We start from the raw sequence: 19,391 nt of genomic DNA, 5'->3' as shown, positions 1-19,391 counted from the left end.
GAAATGTCCACGGACGTTTGGGCCCGCATTCTCATCCTTTCCCAGTGTTCAATCCCCCTCCCCTTCTCCTCCTCCTCCTCCCCAGGTCACATTAGCATGTGACCTTGCTGCGATATGTGGACGATATGTTACTCGTCACACCCAGGCGTTTCAATCTTCATTGCTTGCAGACGGCCTTAAACGAAGTGGAGCCCACCATTCAGTTTTCCCTAGAGGAAGAAATCCACGATTCTCTTCCTTTCCTGGACACACACATCTTTAAGTACGGTAACCAGCTTGAATTCAAAGTGTATAGAAAGCCCACCAACAAAAATGATTTAATTCATTTCTACTCCCACCATGATATAAGGACCAAGAGAGGAGTAGTAATAGGCTTTTTCCTTAGGGCATTTAGGATATGTAGTGCAAAATACTTAGAAGAAGAGTGCAGGTTTATTAAAGAGACCTTTTTAACACTAAAATTTCCAGAATTTCTTTTAGATAATTGCAGACAGCAGGCCGCTAAGATTCGGGAAAGCCGTAGGCAGCAGGACAGCACAACAAGACGTCTCGTGTTGCCAACCGGCGACGTTGCCACCAACCTGACACATCTTTTAAGAACCACCAACTTGGAAGTAGTGTGCCAGACAAGCAGAATGATAAAAGACATCACGAAGACGAAAATACACAACAACCAGACACCGGGCACAAAAGCCAGTGTTTATCGTATTCCGTGTTCAGGATGTGATAGAGTTTACATCGGAGAAACGTCACGCGACCTGAATACACGAATACGTGAACACCGTTACGACGTCAGGCATGATGTCACCACCAATGCATGTGTGACACATAGAAACAAGGTAAACCATCTTATGGACTGGAAGAATGCAGAGCTGCTGATACAGGAACCAGACAAAATCAGCAGGAAGTGTTTAGAAGCAGCAATCATTCAAGGAACGAACACTATTGAACAAAACAGGGGCATGTTTAACATCTCGCCTCACTTAATTCCCCTAATACCCATGGCCAGCAAAATATTAAATATCTAAACCACCCTTTGTGGACATTTCGCCCACGGATGTTTGGGCCAGCATTCTCATCCTTTCCCAGTATTCATTCCCCCCCCCCTTCTCCTCCTCCTCCTTCCCCCCCCTTCTCCTCCTCCTTCTCTTCCTCCTTCCCCCCCCCTTTTCTCTCCCAGTTCCCTCCTTTCCCCTTATTTAATCTCAAGCATTTGTATCTCAACTTGTACTTGAAAAAGCTGTAATAAGCGAAACGTCGTACAAATAAAGGCTCCGTCCTCATATGGTGTTTAACTCGTCAAACATCAACATATAAACACCCATTCATTGCACTGGTATTAAAACACATGTGACCAAGGTTATGAGTAACCCTGTAGATGGTTAGTATTGCCCAAAGTGCTCAGAGAATTCAAAGCAGCCATTGGTCAAGTTTTGAACTCATGAAAACAAAGAGGCAGGGAGCAATGAGTATGACTCACCTGAATCATAATTGAAATTACAAGTATATAATTGTTATATATGTATGTATATATATATATATATATATATATATATATATATATTACATATATATAGATAGATATATAAATATATTTGTGTATTCTTTCACTGCATCTTTTTATGATGAACATTATTTTTATGTATATATAATGTCAACCATTCTTCTTCTAATCTTTTTACTAAAATTGCTTTACCACCTTTCAGTAAATGTATATAATGGATAAACAAGATAATTTCAAAGCAACTGCATGTCTTTTCTTGTTTACTACTTTTGCTATGATTTATGTTTTGCTTCTTATTTCACAAATCAAATCCTGTTTTTTTATAGGTATGATCAGTATGTTATCAGAATGATTTGTAATTCTGAGATTATAAGAAGCATATTTTTTTTGCTGTTCCTCCTTTATCAGAAAGTTAATGCTAGCTTGGTTTGATTTTTTGACATATAATTGATTGCATTTTTGAAGGACCGGACATGCATTCAGTTCTTGGCGTACGTGCTGGCTGAAGGCAAGGGGAGTTTGGTGCAGTCGGCCATGGACACACTTGCACTCATCGCACAAACCCCTGACTGCAGACCTTCACTTGCGAACACATTTGGTGTGCTGGAAGCCCTGCAGGCTTTATCTGAGTAAGGCCATGCAATATGTCTTTATGTTGAATGTGTGTAAAGGAACCTGAATCGTTGTTTTTTGTTAGAATTTCCCTACAAAAGAAAAGTATACTGTGTTCAAGGAACCAGAAACGGTATATACATACTATAAACAGTTATTCATCTTTCTTACAAAAGGGCTGTAATGTGCTTGGAACAAAAAAAAAAAAAAAAGGAATGATTTATTTATTATGAAGTTTTGTGATGTCTTAAATTTCTTGTATTTAGATTTTTCTTTTGGTATTTTGCATGGAAATTACTAGGTTTATTTTCTTTTCCCTCAAAAAATATTATTTGTTTTTTTGCATTTACTTCTGATGTCCATCTCTCCATACTTCAGAATCACAGGTATCATAACAGATTTGCTTTACTTTCTGTCATGTTTACAGCTCTGAGGATGAAATCAGTGAATCTCTGAAAGATCAAGCCGCAAGTCTCTTCACATGCTTGCAGTTTGTCAGGCATATTAAGAAGCCACCGGCCAACACTGCAAAAAGTCCCACAGCAGAAAAACAAACTTCAACAGCAGAAAAACAAACTTCCACTACAGAAAAACAAACTTCCACACCAGGACAGTCAGATAGCACCAAAGCAGAAGTTTCCAAGGCAGACACGACAGATAGTGAAGCAAAAGCCAGCAGTGTTAAAGTGGACGAAAGAAGAGGTTCTGCAAGCACTGTGAGTAGCAGCACACCGCCAAGCAAGGAAAGCAGTATGGCAAGCTCACCAACTGAAGAGGTAATGGAGAAACTCTGCTCGTGAATGGAGAGGGGACGTGGGGGTATTTCTTTGTGACAATTAGAGAAATAGATCGTTCAGCAATTTCATGAAAACCTGTAGTCATGCAGCAGCTGGCATAAGTCCTCAGGCCTTCCGACAGGTGTCTCTGGGAAGATTCTTTGCACTGTTTTCTGAGTACTATTAGTGTGAGGCTTTTTATGTCACTGTCTGAAATTGGTAGGTAGAGAGCAGTTACTGGTGCTCAGCTCTCCATGTATGAAAAATGTAAGAAAAACAGTTGAAGTTGATAGAGAGAGATCTTGGGTTCAGTCTGGAAACCAAGTGTCACCCTCTCAGGACTGCACCTCTTGATGGACAATTTTGCTGCCCATCTTGTAGGACCACTGCAGGCATCCATCATTGGTCCCTGAAAAGTTACAAAAATTGAAAGGTAAAAAGTAATAATAATAATATTATATATATCAAAGATCAATTACCCCTTTGATAAGGTGGGTATCCAAGTTAGCACACACACTCACATCATACTCAATGAAAACCCATTTAAGACCCCTCCTATCTCATCTCTGTCCTCTTCCACACCACTTGGATCAAGAGTAATGCAGCAAGACACCACACTTTCAAAGGAGGACCTGACAGCCAAAGCTGGTTTACCTCCACTACTTCATTGTATGGATTAGATTCAAATCATAAAAAGTCATAGAACTCTCATGACAAAAATAATGAAATTTAATTTGTTTGTATTTATAGCACCTGGTATCAACAGTGGGAGCCTGCACATGGTAGTCCTGTGAGATAGATGTTGGAAAGAATTGTTTCTCTGTCATTTCTTTTCAGAATCCATCAACACCCTAACCTTCATGTTGGGGATCAGGACTGGCACAGAGTCTTCAGACTAGGCTCATGATCTTTAATACCTTCAATCCTCTTTCCTCTAATTATTTTATTCAGAGAGTTGGCAATGAGCAGATGCTCCCTCTTCCTTTTACTAGCCTATAACGCAGAAGTAGACCTTCAAGAGGAGAAGATGGGACCTCATGACCATTGCTCATTTCCCATATACTCCAATTAGATAAATACAATTAAGTCAGTACACTAAGACAACCTTAACAACATTCTAATGTCTCTTCTTAGTGAGGGACTTGAGGACCAGTGTTGACCATAGGGCTGTGGGTGTCCAGTTAGTGAAACCTGAAACAACAGTTATTATGTACACCATGTGTTGGTAACTGCAGTCATGTTCAAAGTCTTGTACTAGGAACAAACTACCAGACTTGGTTGGTAGTTGAAAAAAGTATATCATTATGAAGCATTATTGTAGGTGGTTGTTGTTGTTAGTTAGCTTATAGTATCCATGGATTAAGACACTAGTTACAGATGAACTGCCTTCTCAGACACAAGGCAGAGATCCTCCACCCTAAATATGTTGTGGTCATGTCTGTGTACTGGCAATGCTGAATGGTATGTAAATATATGCATGAGCATGTGTGTGGCAGCCTAGCAAAATGGACTTGTGTTATTTGTTTCTGTTTCCCAACCTTTTGCTGTCTTAAGTGATGTATGGTGGTCAAGACAGAGTCTTGTTTAGGTGAATTTTGTTGAGATTTGTATAATTATTGGTGAGGGACAATCGAGAACATTTCCAGTAGGGGGTGGGTCTACTATAAGAGAGACCAGGAGCAATGGATTGATTCATTGACCAAGAATCATGTAGGCTCTAGTCTAAAGAGAGCTATGTCATTTTTAATTGTTTTCATACATTTGTTTTAAGTGTGGGAATTGTGGAATGGTTCTGGACATGTATGCTGTTTTCAAATATGAATTCAAAAATATTTCTCAATCCTCTGTGCATAACACATGTTTTGTGTTTAGTTTTGTGATAACCACACTGCTGAGTGGCTAAGTCAGAAGAATACAAAAATATATTTGTGCAATGAAATAAGAGAAATGAGTTATGAAATTTATACAAAACATGCCATATCTGGGAGACTAAAGAGACATTTTGCTATTTCTTTATTTTTACAAATTTGTGGTGTGAATGAGATAACATAATACATCTAGATAGACTATTCAACAAGGACATTAGACTTGTGGCAGCAAACATTCCTGCCAGTTTTTTTACAGGTCATGTGAAATTGATGCACCTAGAATCAGGTGCACAGAGCACTGCATGCATCATCTTGTACACCTTGGCCGGGTCAGGGAAGACCTTGGCAGGACCATGTTCTTCAGTGATAAACAGTTATATCATTGCTCCAGACTCGTATTTGTAATGAGTAAGTGGGATCAGAGTGGAATAGATAATGTCACCCTGTATAATGGAAAAAATGTAATTAATCATTGATCCCTGTGTTGTTAGGGTCCCCCAGGACTGAGCCAGAAGCCTTTCATAGTTTTCCTTGAGTCACAAAGTATTAAGATAGGAGTAATGTAGAGATTAACACTTTAATTATGAGAAGGATTTCTTTTGGCTTAATAAAATTGCCTTTTGACAGAATGATTATAAGTCAAAGATTAAGGATTAAAGAATTGATAGGGTGTATCTGAATTCACTCTGGTTTTTATGGATTGTAATAGATTAACATCTTAATTCTTTGACTTTAGGTCAAGGTTACTTTACAAGGATGTGTATATCATAATAGACTAAGTATGCTATGTAGTGTGTTTTGCGAAGGTTTAGTAGCATGTAACTGTGTAAGATAGTCTTAGGCCAAATAGAGGATAGAATGTTTTGGTGAAGTTTTTGCCTGTGTATGCACAAAAAACTTACTCAGAAGTTGTATCGCCAGTTTTGTAAGAATTGGAACTTGCCTTCAGAGTGAGATATTTAGAAGTGATGCAGAGAGCAGGCAGATAGAATTGATCAAAGATTGCTAAGGTGGTTTGGACATGTGGAATGAATTGAACAAGGAAAGATGAGCAAAATGGCTGCGGAAAGCATAAATAGATGAAATGTACTTGAGAGGAAGATGAAGAATGAGGTGGACAGATAGGGTCCAGGGCATTGGGTGCAAGAATGTTTATCAAACAAGAGAAAGTGCAAGAAATAGAGGTGATTGGAAAGTGGTTGTGACTATAAGGAATTGATGTGGTTTAAAAGATGTTCTTTTTTGCTATGTAAATTTTTTGAGTGGATGATGAGGGAAAGGGCTGGAGCACCATGTAATGAAGTGGTTGGAGTAAACCGGCTATGGCTGTCATGTTCTGCTTTGGAAATAATGCGGTGTGCTACAATGCCTTTTGACCTGAGCAGTGTGAATTGAGGCAGGGATGATTCTTTATCCACGAAATGCTAAGATGAGAGGGACAAGAAGTGGGTTTGGATGGGTGTGAGACAGGTGTGTTTTGACTTAGTCACTCCCAATATAAGGGGGAAAAGACCTTAGGTGTATGTATATAGAAGGGGTACTCTCAAAATGCTAGATATTTTTCTAACAATTCTAGATTTTGAACCTGTTCCTCAAGTAAGTGTAGTATTTTGTACTGAAAAAAAAATGAATCCATTTCCTAAGTTACATAGGAAACAAATTACATAACAACAGAGCAGCTGCATAAGTAGCAGGCAGCAGCAAGAATAATGCAAGAAATATACTTAATCATGGAAAGGGATAGTTAAAATTGGTTTAACTGTATAACTATCAGAGAATTAACTTTATGAGAGTAAAAAATCTTAGTAGCAGCCAGAATAATATGATCACATTTAAAAGTACCATTTGATATCAAAGGAGGTTGATACCTTGTGTTTATCCATGGATATTTGTTGTTTGTAGGTAATGGAAGATTTTTACTAATTCTTCCATTTTGTTGTACAATGTAGCATCCCATTTTATGATGGTTGCTATTTAATGCAAGCTGTCCATTTCAAGTTCATGCAATGTGGTATAGATTTTTTCTTTGTTTCAGAAGACTGAAAGAAGAGTATCAAAAGACTCGAGCAGTTTACCTCGGAGTTTTCTTGGTCTCAACAACAGCAAAGCGAAGCTTGTGACACTCTTTGTCAAAGGGATGGTCAATCAGGTAAACAAAGTCTTCTTTTGTAAACTGGTTTCTCAAGTTTTAGTTTCAGGTGAGTGGTGGCTACATGTTTCTGCATCTGGTGCCAATGCTGGTATAGATAAATGTGACACCTTTCTTGAAGTGCCATTGAGGCTTATGTAAAAATATCCCAAAATCCCCCAATTAATCAGTCATTATCCTCAAGGTGAGGTAATTTTGTATGTGAAAGAAAAGTTCTTAACCCTTTCCTCCCTTTACAAATAACAAGTAATCCAGAAAATTCTATTAATTTAGAATAAGAAAGATTCAAGATTCAGAATGAAAATTTCTGAAATCTAAAAATTAAGGGAATCAGAATCATTATCGAACATTCTAGTAGAAATTAATAGAGAGTATTTTTGTTAGAATTATTGGAGATTTCTTAATTTTATAGATCCCAGATAGAGAACTATTTGTTAGGAGTTGACGAGGAAACCTTTGAATGTTGACTATTTAACTCTATTCACAAAGGTTCAACATGTTCTGACATTTTGTGTTTCTCTGCAGGATCATAGACGATTAGTAGAAGAAGAGCTGGTTCGAGTCCGGGGTCTCATAAGCATTGTGTTTGACCTTAATCACTCCAGAGTAACCTGCCGTGTGAAGCGAGACTTATCTATAGAAAAACTGGGCCTTGCTGTGGCACGAACAGAATTACTCACAGCCCAGATTGTCACGACAGGACCAGAAGGAGAAGAGGTAAGGTTACAGAGATACATATTTACATATGTATACCAAAATACCTTTTCCTCTTCGTAAAGGAGGTGGCTGCCCTTCCCCCATCCCACACCCATCCCATCCCCATCCAATACCCGTTTGTTTTCCTTTTATCTTAGCTCGTAATGGAAGAAGGGCCATCCCTGCACCCTGCCTACTACCCAGGTCAGGAGCAGTGCAGCGAGACGCAGGTACCTCATGTAATTACATATATTTACAAAGGCTTTGCTTATCCCTATAAGGTGGATGGCAGTGCCAAAGCATACTTTATTCTTGTGACTCTTTGTGGGAGAAGAAAAAAAATGGTGGGGGTCGTTAGTCCTTCCGCTCCACCGCAATTAGTTGCTTTTTACAACATTCAGGAAAACACTGCTATTCTTGTCTATCCCTTACCCTGTGTACCTTGTCGATTATGAAACTTTTGACATGATTCCTCTCAGCATAGGCCTTGCTTAGAGTTGAATGAAGTTGTTTGGCATTAGAAACATACACACAAACAAACAAACAAACAACAAAACAGGTGTGATGGATGACAGAAGAAGATCTTTGTTCTTTTGAGACGTCTAAGGGATCGTCTTCTGTTCCTCTTTTCTTTATATTCTGGGACTATTCGTGAGTGCTTACATGGCCAGCACTCTCTGGACCAGAATCTCATCAACATTGATTGTATTTCTTACACTAGTATGTACTATTCCTTGTACTACTCTGAGTTTGAACAGGAAGCAATCCCACATCAGTATAACACCTACAGCAGTCCACGGTTTCTTACCTGAGAGATCTGCGGGAGGACTTGGGGTCTGTTGCCAACTGCTTTGGGGTTGCAGGCTTTTCTTTCAGTGAAACTCCAGCCAACGATTGTTATTATTTCCTATTCTTGTGATATTTTCAATTTTCAAGTTTGTTTTCTCTCTTCCCATTCATGGTGAAGTTTAGTGTGGCACTATCATCTGAATTCTTAGTTACAGTTTCCCTAATTTGCAGCTCATTATTCCTATCGGAGACGGAGAGTCAGGAGCAAGTGAAGCAAGTTCGCCCTTGGACGACCTACCCGACTACCTGCCTGAAGAAGAGTCTCCCGTCAAAGACGTGAACTCTGCTATGGCCCCAACAGGAACCTTCAAAGAAGCAGCATCATCCTTATTTGCAAGTGCAGCTAACTTCTTACAAAATTCTTTCTATTGGTAAACTGTGGAGCAGACGCGCAGAACACAACCAGCAATTTAAAGACTGTGATTTTGGCATTTAACTAGTGACTGTGGCTTTGGCTTCAGTGACTAATTGTGCATGTGTTTGCTCAGGGGATGTCATTATAAGTCTTGAGCAATCAAGGCATTTATTTATTAAAAGCAAAATTACTAGAAACTCATTTGTTTCAATGGGTAGCTAGCCTGAGTGTCAACAGGTGCTTCAAGAAGGATTTACAAATTTAGATAGTTGCAATTTGATCAGATATATATAATTATGGAAACTAAGAATGTTAAAATCATGCCACCCAATTGTGTGTGTATATATATATATATATATATATATATATATATATATATATATATATATATATATATGCATATAAGAAAGTTAAGCAAAGTAAGGTTTATCTGTATGTGGTTACCATAGACTAGAAGAACTGCTTATATTTTTGGATTAATGTTGAGTATCCTTTGAAGAATTAGATTATTTGATAAGGAAAGGGTTGTTTATTAAGTAGAATAGCTTCTGCACCTAATATATATATATAATTTATATATATATATATATACATACATACATATATATACACACAGATACATATATATGTATATAGATGTATTATATTGAAAGAAGCCAATGCTGTAGATGTTGAGGAAGAGCTCATCTCATTGCATGGGATTGAGACTAGGATCTACGGCTAATAGCGTGAATGAGAGATGTTGACGACTGTTGAGATATCTCTGAGTTTACTTACAAGAGAGATTGACTAGTTTTCATAGCTACAGATTTGTATTTTCTATTACTGTATTCTTCGACAGCTACAACAGTTAATTCATGTTTGAACGCACTGGAGGCTATGCATGGCAGGCTTTGTTTTGAGACTAAGATATTTACAAATATATAATTTTCAGGAGGTTTTCAAGACTATATAATGTATTTTATACCATAATCCCAGAAGAAAAGACATTTAAGATACAACAGTAACACTCGCCCATTTGTGCTTAGGTCATCACCCCATACAAATACTTGTTGCCTTGAGTTTTGCTGACTGGACACCCACAGCCCCACAGTGGATGGCATTAGTCCATGGGCCCTCTATCTTTCTCGAAAGAAACTTTTAACTGTTATCTATATTGTACAAGTATAAGAACATAAGAATGAAGGAGACTGCAAAGACCATAAGGCCTACACAAGGCAGCTCCATATCCATCACCACCTGTCATCCCCATCCATAAAGTTGTCTAACCATTTCTTAAAACAACTGATAGTTTCAGCGCTCAGTACATGGTTACTAAGTCTATTCTATTCATTGACCACCCTATTAGTAAACCAATTCTTGCCTATTTCCTTCTTAAATCTAAATTTGTCAAGGGTGGGATTGTTTCTATGTCACTGGGTGAAAGTAATAGGAACAGGGGAACAGTCACTGGTCTTCAGCTCTCCCGATGTGAAAAGTGGAAGAAATACGGTTGAAGCAGATAGAGAGAGTTCTAGGGCCCAGTCCAGAGACAAAATGTCAGGCCCTTGGGGCTCCACCTCCAGATGGGGGTGAGGGAGACGAACCCACATGCCCCAGATACAATCGCCACACAAAAGACATGGAACTTGCTATCTTACACTCCTGACACACGCTCATTTCGGAGAACATTATGCAGTTTCTTCTCTGAGTTACCGATGTGCAGTGGCTAGTCTCCTTGTTGCTTTGGGTCACCTGCAAGTGAGGTCCAAGACCACAAATTGATTGCATTTTCTTGATTTGCTCTTTCTTTAACAATTTATCTGTTCAATAGCAACGTAAGTGTTGACTGTAACTTTTTGTATTTCTTCCTCAACAACTGCCTGTAGCAATTGGGCTTAATTTTTAGGGTCTGGAATATTTTATGTTTTTATTTTTATATATATTGGGGTACTGATGGCATAGATATATGTAGTCAATGCTTTAGGAAATTTAGAAGCACCCCTATGGACCAGAGCCACACAACATTTGTCTATGTCATAGGCTACTTGCAGAGGAATGCTGTTTTTTTTTTTTTTTTTTTTTTTTTTTTTTTTTCCTTTCTTTCTTTCTTTCTTTCTTTTCTTTTCTTTTCCCCCTTCATCGCACTTAGACTCTTTTTAGCTGATCCCCATGAATTTTTTCATTACCATTCACAAGTCATCACCTTTTATTTTTCTATGCACCTGTAGTGGTGTTAAGGGGGGTAAGAATGCTGTCACGTTTTTCCTATGCATGTAGTAGAAGGTGACTCAGTGGGATGGAGTAAAAGGGCAGGAAATTCCTCTCCTGTGTAAAGAGTTGAGGCAAAAGAGGGCATTCAAATGTGGGAGAATGAGGAATGAGAGAGAGAGAGAGAACAAAATAGATTTGTTATATGTTTGTGAGAAGAAAGATGGATGTGTTAGCACTGAGTGAAACTAAACTTTAAGGGAAAGGTAATTTTAAGTTTCCAAGCACAGAGTTTAAGAAGATAGACGAAAGTGTTTGATATAGGTTAGTCGCGGTTATTATTGGGTTATATAGTGGGGTCCAAGAAGTAGGTCAGAGGAGGATATAAATACACTAAGGAATATCTGATCATCATTTTGTGGAAAGAAGATTAATAATGGACGTACATACACATACCAATGGCTTTTTCTCCCCTTACCAGGGAAGTAGCCAAAGTCAAAAGGCATAAATCCACTCCCACCCATTTCATCCCCACATACTCCACTCCCATCCACCAACCCTTGCTCCCTCTCATTTTGGGTCCTCCTGGATGTAATGTGGAGAAATAAGAGAAGGGTGGGCAAGGGGAAAGAAGATGTATACTAGGCAAAATTGGGAGATATATATATAGAATGTAGATTAAGTGAAGTGGCCTTGCTGTGGATATGCTGTGTTGCTGCATTACTCTCAACCCAGGGCAGTGAGTGGGATACAGGGATGACCCATCATCCATGAGGAGCTAAGATGAGGTGGGGGAAAGGGTGGTGGATGGGAGTGGAATGGGTGGGAATAGGTATGTGCCCCTTATAAAGGGGAAAAAACTCTTGGTATATAGATAGCACAAGAGGAGAGGGAAGTAGGAGTAGAAAGAAAAAATGTTTTTCAAGGAGGAAGTATTAAGTGTACAATAATGGTGTGTGGAATGAGGAGAATGGGTGGAAACAAAAGGAAGTGTAGTGAATGATGGAGTGAAGAGGGGAGGGTAATAATAGTAGAAAAGAGTTGTGCATAAGAGTGAGGATTGCAGAAGAATAAGGAAACATATGAGTGGTGTAGAGCAAAGAATATGGAAGCAAAATGCAAGCAAGGGAAGCCAAGAGAAAGTGGATTTGAAAGGAATAGAGATATTTTGGAAGATTGTGAAAAACAATGTGAAGAGGCAAGTTAGGGAGAGAGAGAGGGTGAAAGGAGCAAGTAGATTCTAGTTAATTGAAGAGAAGGCAGGGGACGGTGTGACCCGTCATCCCCAGGGTGGTGAGATGCGTTGGGTGCTTGAACAGGTTTTGTTTGTGATATGGGTGTGTGTTTTGATTTGGTCACCCCCATTGTAAAGGAGAAAGACCTTTTTCTACATGCATTTTGTAAAAGTGTGATATCAATATATATCTCTCTCTCTGTCTCTCTCTCTCTCTTTTTTTTCTCCAAACATTCCCATCACTGTTAGAAGACTAGTTTTGTTTTCTAAACATGATCAATAATTTTGTCAGAATGCACACACATTCTTATTTTTATTCATTTTATTTTATTAATTATTCATTTACTTTCAAATTTCCATCTTGTTGAAAGCAGTTGAATATTTTTTGTTACTGCTATTAATTGTATATTAAGGAATGACATTAAGAACATAAAGCTGTTTAGGTAGACTGAAATGTTGTAATATGTTATTAATTTGAAGACTGTCCAGGATCTCCATACAGTTAATGGGCTGACAATTAATCTGTACATGGAATAAGAACAAATTGCAGCTTTAAATTGCATAAGAATGTTGTCTTCACATTTGGAATTTTATTGCATTGGCACTATCTAGTTGGCCTATGTTCCTCAGCCTTCAGTGATACAAGGCATCTAGAATATAAGGAGTGAACTTGCCATGTGCTCATTTTCGTCATTTCTTGCACAAAGACCAGAAGAATCCACGTGGAATGAGAAACCAAGGGGAAAATTTCTGTGGACTAACTGAAGGCTCAAAGTTGGAACAAAACCTACTGTATCTTGCAACAAAATCCTCTTGGCCACAAGTGAACAGGCAAATCTATGGGTTTGGTCCACCACTGTTTCGGTTAGTTTGCCACTTAGCTTCTAGATGCCTAATACCTAAGCCGCACTTGAAGTAGGATGGACGTCTTTAAGCATTCCTAATTATTGCCCATAAGTGATAAGATTGTCTGCCTCCATGACGAGGATTGCCCAAATTACCAGAGTATATTTTCTGACTTTGATGTTGACTAATAAAAGTTTTAATGTGTGTGCCAGCTTCTGTGACGTGTTCAGAAAGATACAACGTAGGGTGTGAATGATTGTTGTATACTGTGGGCAGGTACATCGAGTAGTTTTATCTTATGTTATGCTAAGGAGACCTGTTATATATATGAAATGGGAGGAGGCTAGACCGTGCTGTGATTTCCCAGTGTGTTTTAGTTCAGGAGGCCTTAAGTTTTACTGGAATTACAAACTGAAGAGTAATAGTTTGTTGTATTTAGATTTACTCACTCATGGTCCATGGGTCACCATTTTAAAAAGTAACTGCTGAGGTATCAATATCCATATAAACTATCCCCAAATCCATATTCTCCAAATATACCTATAACATCACATCTCTTACCAGTACCATAGCACAGTGAAATAACCACATCTTTGCCACCTTAATTCCTTTACCAAAGTATTGTCCATGTCAGATGATGTTCATATCTCTTTTAAGTGAAGTACATTGATGTTCAAAAACCATGATCCTGTATTCAATATCCTTCCCCGCAGCTTTCCTGACTTTACAAGCTTTCACAGGGTTTGCAGGGGCACCTCCTTCAGAAATGATAATAGTACTCTGAGAAAAGGCACTGGATATGTTGTTGGGAGGGACACCTTGTCAGACCTAATGTTTTATGTATATTATCAGTTATGGACAAGGTTCCTCATGAGAATGATATCTTACAGTATCAAAGTTCTACTGATGTCATCTGTCACAGCTCAGCATTTAATGAAAATATTTTGCTATCCATTGTTTTTTTTTTTTGTTTGTTTTTTTATTCATGTATTGTTTCCCCATCATTTAGTATGAAATTTTAAAAATTTCATAGATGTACAGGAGTGATAGAATTGGATTCTATTATTTCAGTAGATCTCGGGGTATTTACCCATGATGCTTCCATCTTTCAAGTAGTTACTTAAATTCATGGATTGATTTTCACTCAACCTGCTTAACTGAAGTCTGCAAGTAGACCAAGCATAGCTAGACTTAGTTGCCCAGCATTTGGAGGTGCCCTGATGTGTACAGAAATGTTTATATTGTAAATAAAATTAAAAGCTTTTTGTACTTGTCCTTCATTTGAATCACCTTTTGAGTACTGTATATCTTTTTGATTTGTATACAAGTGAATGGGAGTGGAGTATATGGGGATGAAATGGATGTGAGTGGATTTATGTCTTTGACTTGGCTACATCCCTTGTAAGAAAAAAAAAGCCATTGTTATATGTATGTATGTATACAAGTGTTGAAAAGATATCAGTCGGATCATTCAATTAATAATTACCTTAGCAGCTCTAACTGGAATCTAGGCCCATAGCAATTGGCAGTGATACTCATGACCTCATATAGATGTCTTCAAGATGTGACAGACTGCTGTTTGTATTGCTTAATCCCAGATGAAGTACATACATATATCAAAGCTTTTTCCCCCTAAAAAGGGAGGTAGCCAAAAAGGAAAAGGCATAAAATCATTCCCACCCATTCCATCCCTGAATACACTCCACACCCCTCCACCCTCCCTCTCATCTCATCATCCCAGATGAAGTATTGACTGCATAAGTTTTATACAGTCAACATTTGAGGGAATTTAATGACACCTCGCTAGAACAAATGGCAATACTAAACTCTACAAAAGCAGGGTGCAAATGAACAGATCATAAGGTTTCTAGAAAAGATTCATGTGAAAGGTACTGCTGTAATTTGACTACATAAAGATACAGAAAAGATAAAGATCAAGAAAGGAGTATGGTAAGGTGATACAGTTTCACCCAAATTATTTGCAGCATGCTTGGAAAAAACTTTTAGAAGGTTGAGCTGGGAAGAGAGGTTTGAAGATTAATGGCAAGTATTTTAACCACAAAGATTTGCAGATGACATTCTTATTTCAGAAAGAACAGAAGACTTGCAAGATGTGCTGAAGAAGGAAAGTTTTGAAGTAAGTTTGAAGATGAATAAGATTAAAACCAAAGTAATGTTCAACATGGAAGTTCAAAGTAAAGATGTAATAAATGGTGTGAGTCTTGTAGAAGTTGAAGAGTATAATTATTTAGGCAAGATGGTGAAAGTGACTCAAGACCATGATAATGAAATAAATAGGCGTATTACAATTGGTTGGGAAATGTTTGGTATGATAAAATCAAGAAAGGCTCTCAACCTTTGTTTGAAATGTAAAGTTAAAGACCTGGTCACACTATCATGACTCAGTTTGAGTAGAAATGACTGTATATATATATATTTTTTTTCCCCAAATGTCATATTACCTTTACATCATATGTTGAGAAGCTGAATGACGAACTAAGAGAAGTTAAACCTAAACTACAAATGTTAGACACATTGTTGAATTGTCATTAGTGAAGTCTAGAATACAGTAGACAAAGTCATCATGCAGCTTTTCAAATTTATAACATATGACAGGTGTGAGATGTGGAAACTGACAAAGCTAAGGAATACACAAAGGAGAATGGAGAGATCAATGGTGGGAGTAACACTGAGAGACCGAAAAAGAGCAAGTTGGGTGAGAGAGCAGACTGAGTGAAAGATATTGTGGAGGTGGTAAAAGAGAGGAAGTGGAATTAGGCAGGTAAGTTAGTGCAAGTATGATGGGGGTTACTAGGCTGGATAGAGTGAGAAGTGAGGAGGAGAACAGGGGTGGAAAGGGAGCTGGGAGATAGGGTGGATGAAAGAGTATTAGGATGGTTTGGACATATGGAAAGAATGAAAGAATTTTACAGGAGTGACATGGCAGAGGTTGGCATAGTCATGTGAGTCATAGAATGCTATGAAAGAAGCATTTGTTCAGCAGTGGACTCAGGATGGGTGATATATATATATGTGTGGATGTACTGTGCCTTGCTGCACTACTTTTGACCCAGGCAGTGAGCAAGAAACAGGGGTGACCTTTTACCCACAAGGAGCTAGGATGAGGGGGTAACGAGGGTGATGGATAGGAGTGAAGTGGGTGTGCACAACTGACATGACTACCTCCTTTATAAGGGGGATGAAACCCTTGGTATATGTATACATATATATATATATTGCAAATCTACCAGCACACAGAGCTGGTAACATCAAGATGGGAAACTATAAACTGTTAACTGCTCATTCACAAGATTACAAAATTATTTCTAAACCGATTAAAAGCAGGAGAGATGAAATTGGCAGAGATCAGAGAAAAGAAAGAGAAACATGGATGAAATGGAGGAAACTATTAAGAAAGGTAAAAGTATTAAAGGGACTGAATGCAGACATGCTTTAGGAAAACAGTAAATTATATGTTTGAAAGATAGAAATGGAGAAATCATTAAATGCTGGGACAGAATGGTAAAAAGAGTAGAATTTTACCAAAAACTTTATTCATTGAAGACTGTAATTGGGTCAGTAAATTCATCTGTAGACATTAGTAGTGTACCAGAGATTACAATGGGAGAAGTAGAATTTGCTCTAAAAAATATGAAACGAGGAAAAGCACCTGGGGAAGATAGTATATTGATAGATCTCTTGAAAGATGCAGGTAAAGAAGTTCATATTAAGTTAGCCCAGTTGTACACCCAGTGCTTACATCAGGAAAGTGTTCCTGAATCGCGGTGCAATGCTATAGTGATTTTGCTTCATAAAAAAGGAGACCAGAAGGAACTTAGTAACTATTGTCCAATTAGCTTGCTATCAAATGTAAATAAAGTATTCTCCAAGATCCTTACAAATAGACTAAGTCAAATTTTAGATGGAAACCAACCAAGAGAACAAGTAGGCTTTAGGAGCAGATACTTGACTCTAGACCATTTGCAGCCAATGAACCAACTAATCGAGAAAACAACAGAATACAATATACCTCTCTGTTTAGCTTTTGTAGATTAAGAAGTCCTTTGACTCGGTAGAACAAATAGCAATACTAAACTCGCTATGCAATCAGAGTACACTATAATTTGACTACATTAAGATAAAGAAAAGATCAAGATTGATAAAGGATCATGGCAAGGTGATACAATTTCACCCAAATTATTTACAGCTTTCTTTCTTGGAAGAGATTTTCAGAAGGTTGAGTTGGGAAGAGAAAGATTTGAAGATTAATGGCGAATATTTGAACCAGATTTGTGGATGACATTATTCTTTTTTCAGAAAGAGTAGAAGACTTGCAAGATATACTGAGTGATCTGAACAAGGAAAGTCTCAAAGTAGGTTTAAAAATTAATAAGACCAAAACCAAAGTAATGTTCAACACAAAAGTTCAAAGTAAAGAGATTATAATCAATGGTGAGAGTCTTGAGTCTTATTTAAGTCTTATTTAAGTCTTATTTAAGTCTTGAGTCTTATTTAAGCCAAATGGTGAAAGTGACAAAAGATCATGATAATGAAATAAAAAGACATACAGTATTACAATTGGTTGGAAAGTGTTTGGTAAGTATAATAAAATCCTGAGAGGCTCTCTACCTTTATGTTTGAAAAGTAAAGTTTACAATCAATGCATTCTGCCAGCAATAATCTATGGGTGTGAGACTTGGAAACTGACGAAGGCAATGAAAACAAAGCTAAGGACTGCACAGAGGAGAACTGAGAGATCAATTATGGGAATAACGCTGAGAGACCGAAAGAAGCAAGTTGGGTGAAAGAGCAGACTAGAGTGAAAGATATTGTGGAGGCGGTGAAAGAGAGGAAATGGAATTCGGCAGGTAAGTTAGTGTGAACGACTGATGAGCAATGGAGCAACTGTGTTACTAAGTGGACGCCGCGAGATGAGAAGCGTGGAGGAGGGAGATCAGACAGGTGGAGAGACAAAATTGAGAAGTTTGCAGGAGTGACGTGGCAGAGGTTGGCGCGGTCGTGGGAATCGTGGAATGCCATGGAGGCTTTTGTTTAGCAGTGGACTCAGGATGGCTGATTATATATATGTATATGCTAATAAGAACACGGGTACGTGTGTTCACTTATGCAAAGTAGACCACTTGGAAAAAGGAAACTAACGAAGCAGAGCGCTTTCGTATGATATACGAAAGCGCTCTGCTTCGTTAGTTTCCTTTTTCCAAGTGGTCTACTTTGCATATATGTATATATATATATATATATATATATATATATATATATATATATATATATATATATATATATGTATATATATATATATTTATATATGTGTGTGTGTGTGTGTGTGTGTATGTATGTATATGTATATATACGTATATATGTATGACGATATCTAACCAGTAAAGATTACAGAGGTTTTGGTGGATAAATCATCTGGCAGCCAGAGCAAAATCGCCAAACGGCTGCCAGTGGGGTACGTAATATGTGTAATCGTTGCCAGCTTGTTGCCTCGCGACAATATTGGCAGCATCGTCTGCGAGTGTTGCCCGGCACAACAGTGTGACCTGGGATCTAATGACTGTAATATCTCAGCTATGTAGCAGACGCAATGGACATCAACAAATGGACGTTATTCATGATAGTATCAGAACAAAGTACGCCGATAGTACTCCTGGAGTCTGTGTGAGTGTGTGGACCATGACTGGTTCCCCGGCATAATGAAAGGGCATGGTCCAGGGCCTACGATAATGGTTTTAAGTTCTGGGGAGTAGATCCTTCATCGCTCGACGTCTGGAGAACAGTTACTCCATCGTCTGCGACGTAAGCCGTTCCGAGAAGGTCCACAGAGTCATTGATGAAGTACGTCGAGGTCACACTTTTTTTCTTCTAATCCTTAAGGTTAAGGGGCAGAGAGGAATTAAGGGAAGAACAAATCTGAAAGGAAAGACAAAAGAAAGAAAAAGACGGGGATAGCGCCCATTGTTTCGTCTTTTATTAGGAGAGGAATTCAGCTTTCGTTTTTGTTATATTTGATAGACTGTTTGACATTTATATACGTAAACCCAAGCCGATCTAGGAACAAATATTGTGTTCGATTACAAAAACTATTCTAATGTTCATTATATTGTAGATCATCTGATATGTACAAGTACAAACAACGTAATTTATTAACTTAAAAGGTAGTAAGATATTCACATTGAACACACATTTAGGAGATGGTTTTGACGTATATACATCACTAGCATATGGGATTTTCCCATTAGTAATCCTAGTTTTCAAATTGTTTCGTCTGTATTTCCAAGATTGTGTACC

At 38.1% G+C, this 19,391-nt stretch overlaps 1 protein-coding gene across 4 annotated transcripts in view; it reads left to right on the top strand.

The window, feature by feature from the left end:
* The window catches only part of LOC143027080 (uncharacterized), a 33,384-nt gene extending 19,040 nt beyond the window's left edge, over positions 1-14,344 (top strand). For 2 of the 4 annotated variants that reach the window (XM_076188023.1, XM_076188021.1), the window contains 6 exons: positions 1,970-2,133; positions 2,544-2,892; positions 6,796-6,909; positions 7,435-7,626; positions 7,764-7,835; positions 8,626-14,344. In XM_076188023.1, coding sequence (XP_076044138.1) covers positions 1,970-2,133; positions 2,544-2,892; positions 6,796-6,909; positions 7,435-7,626; positions 7,764-7,835; positions 8,626-8,829 — 1,095 coding nt within the window. In that variant the 3' untranslated portion in view covers positions 8,830-14,344. The remainder of the gene's footprint in view (positions 1-1,969; positions 2,134-2,543; positions 2,893-6,795; positions 6,910-7,434; positions 7,627-7,763; positions 7,836-8,625) is intronic. The other 2 variants (XM_076188022.1, XM_076188024.1) reach the window with 2 other exon arrangements.
* The last annotated feature ends 5,047 nt before the right edge of the window (positions 14,345-19,391 follow it).

This window comes from Oratosquilla oratoria, chromosome 7 (genome assembly GCF_046742065.1).
Source record: "Oratosquilla oratoria isolate Oo_2021 chromosome 7, ASM4674206v1, whole genome shotgun sequence".
NCBI classification, from domain to species: domain Eukaryota; kingdom Metazoa; phylum Arthropoda; class Malacostraca; order Stomatopoda; family Squillidae; genus Oratosquilla; species Oratosquilla oratoria.
Note: the sequence above shows the minus strand (reverse complement) of the source record. Positions and strands in the feature narration are given on the sequence as shown.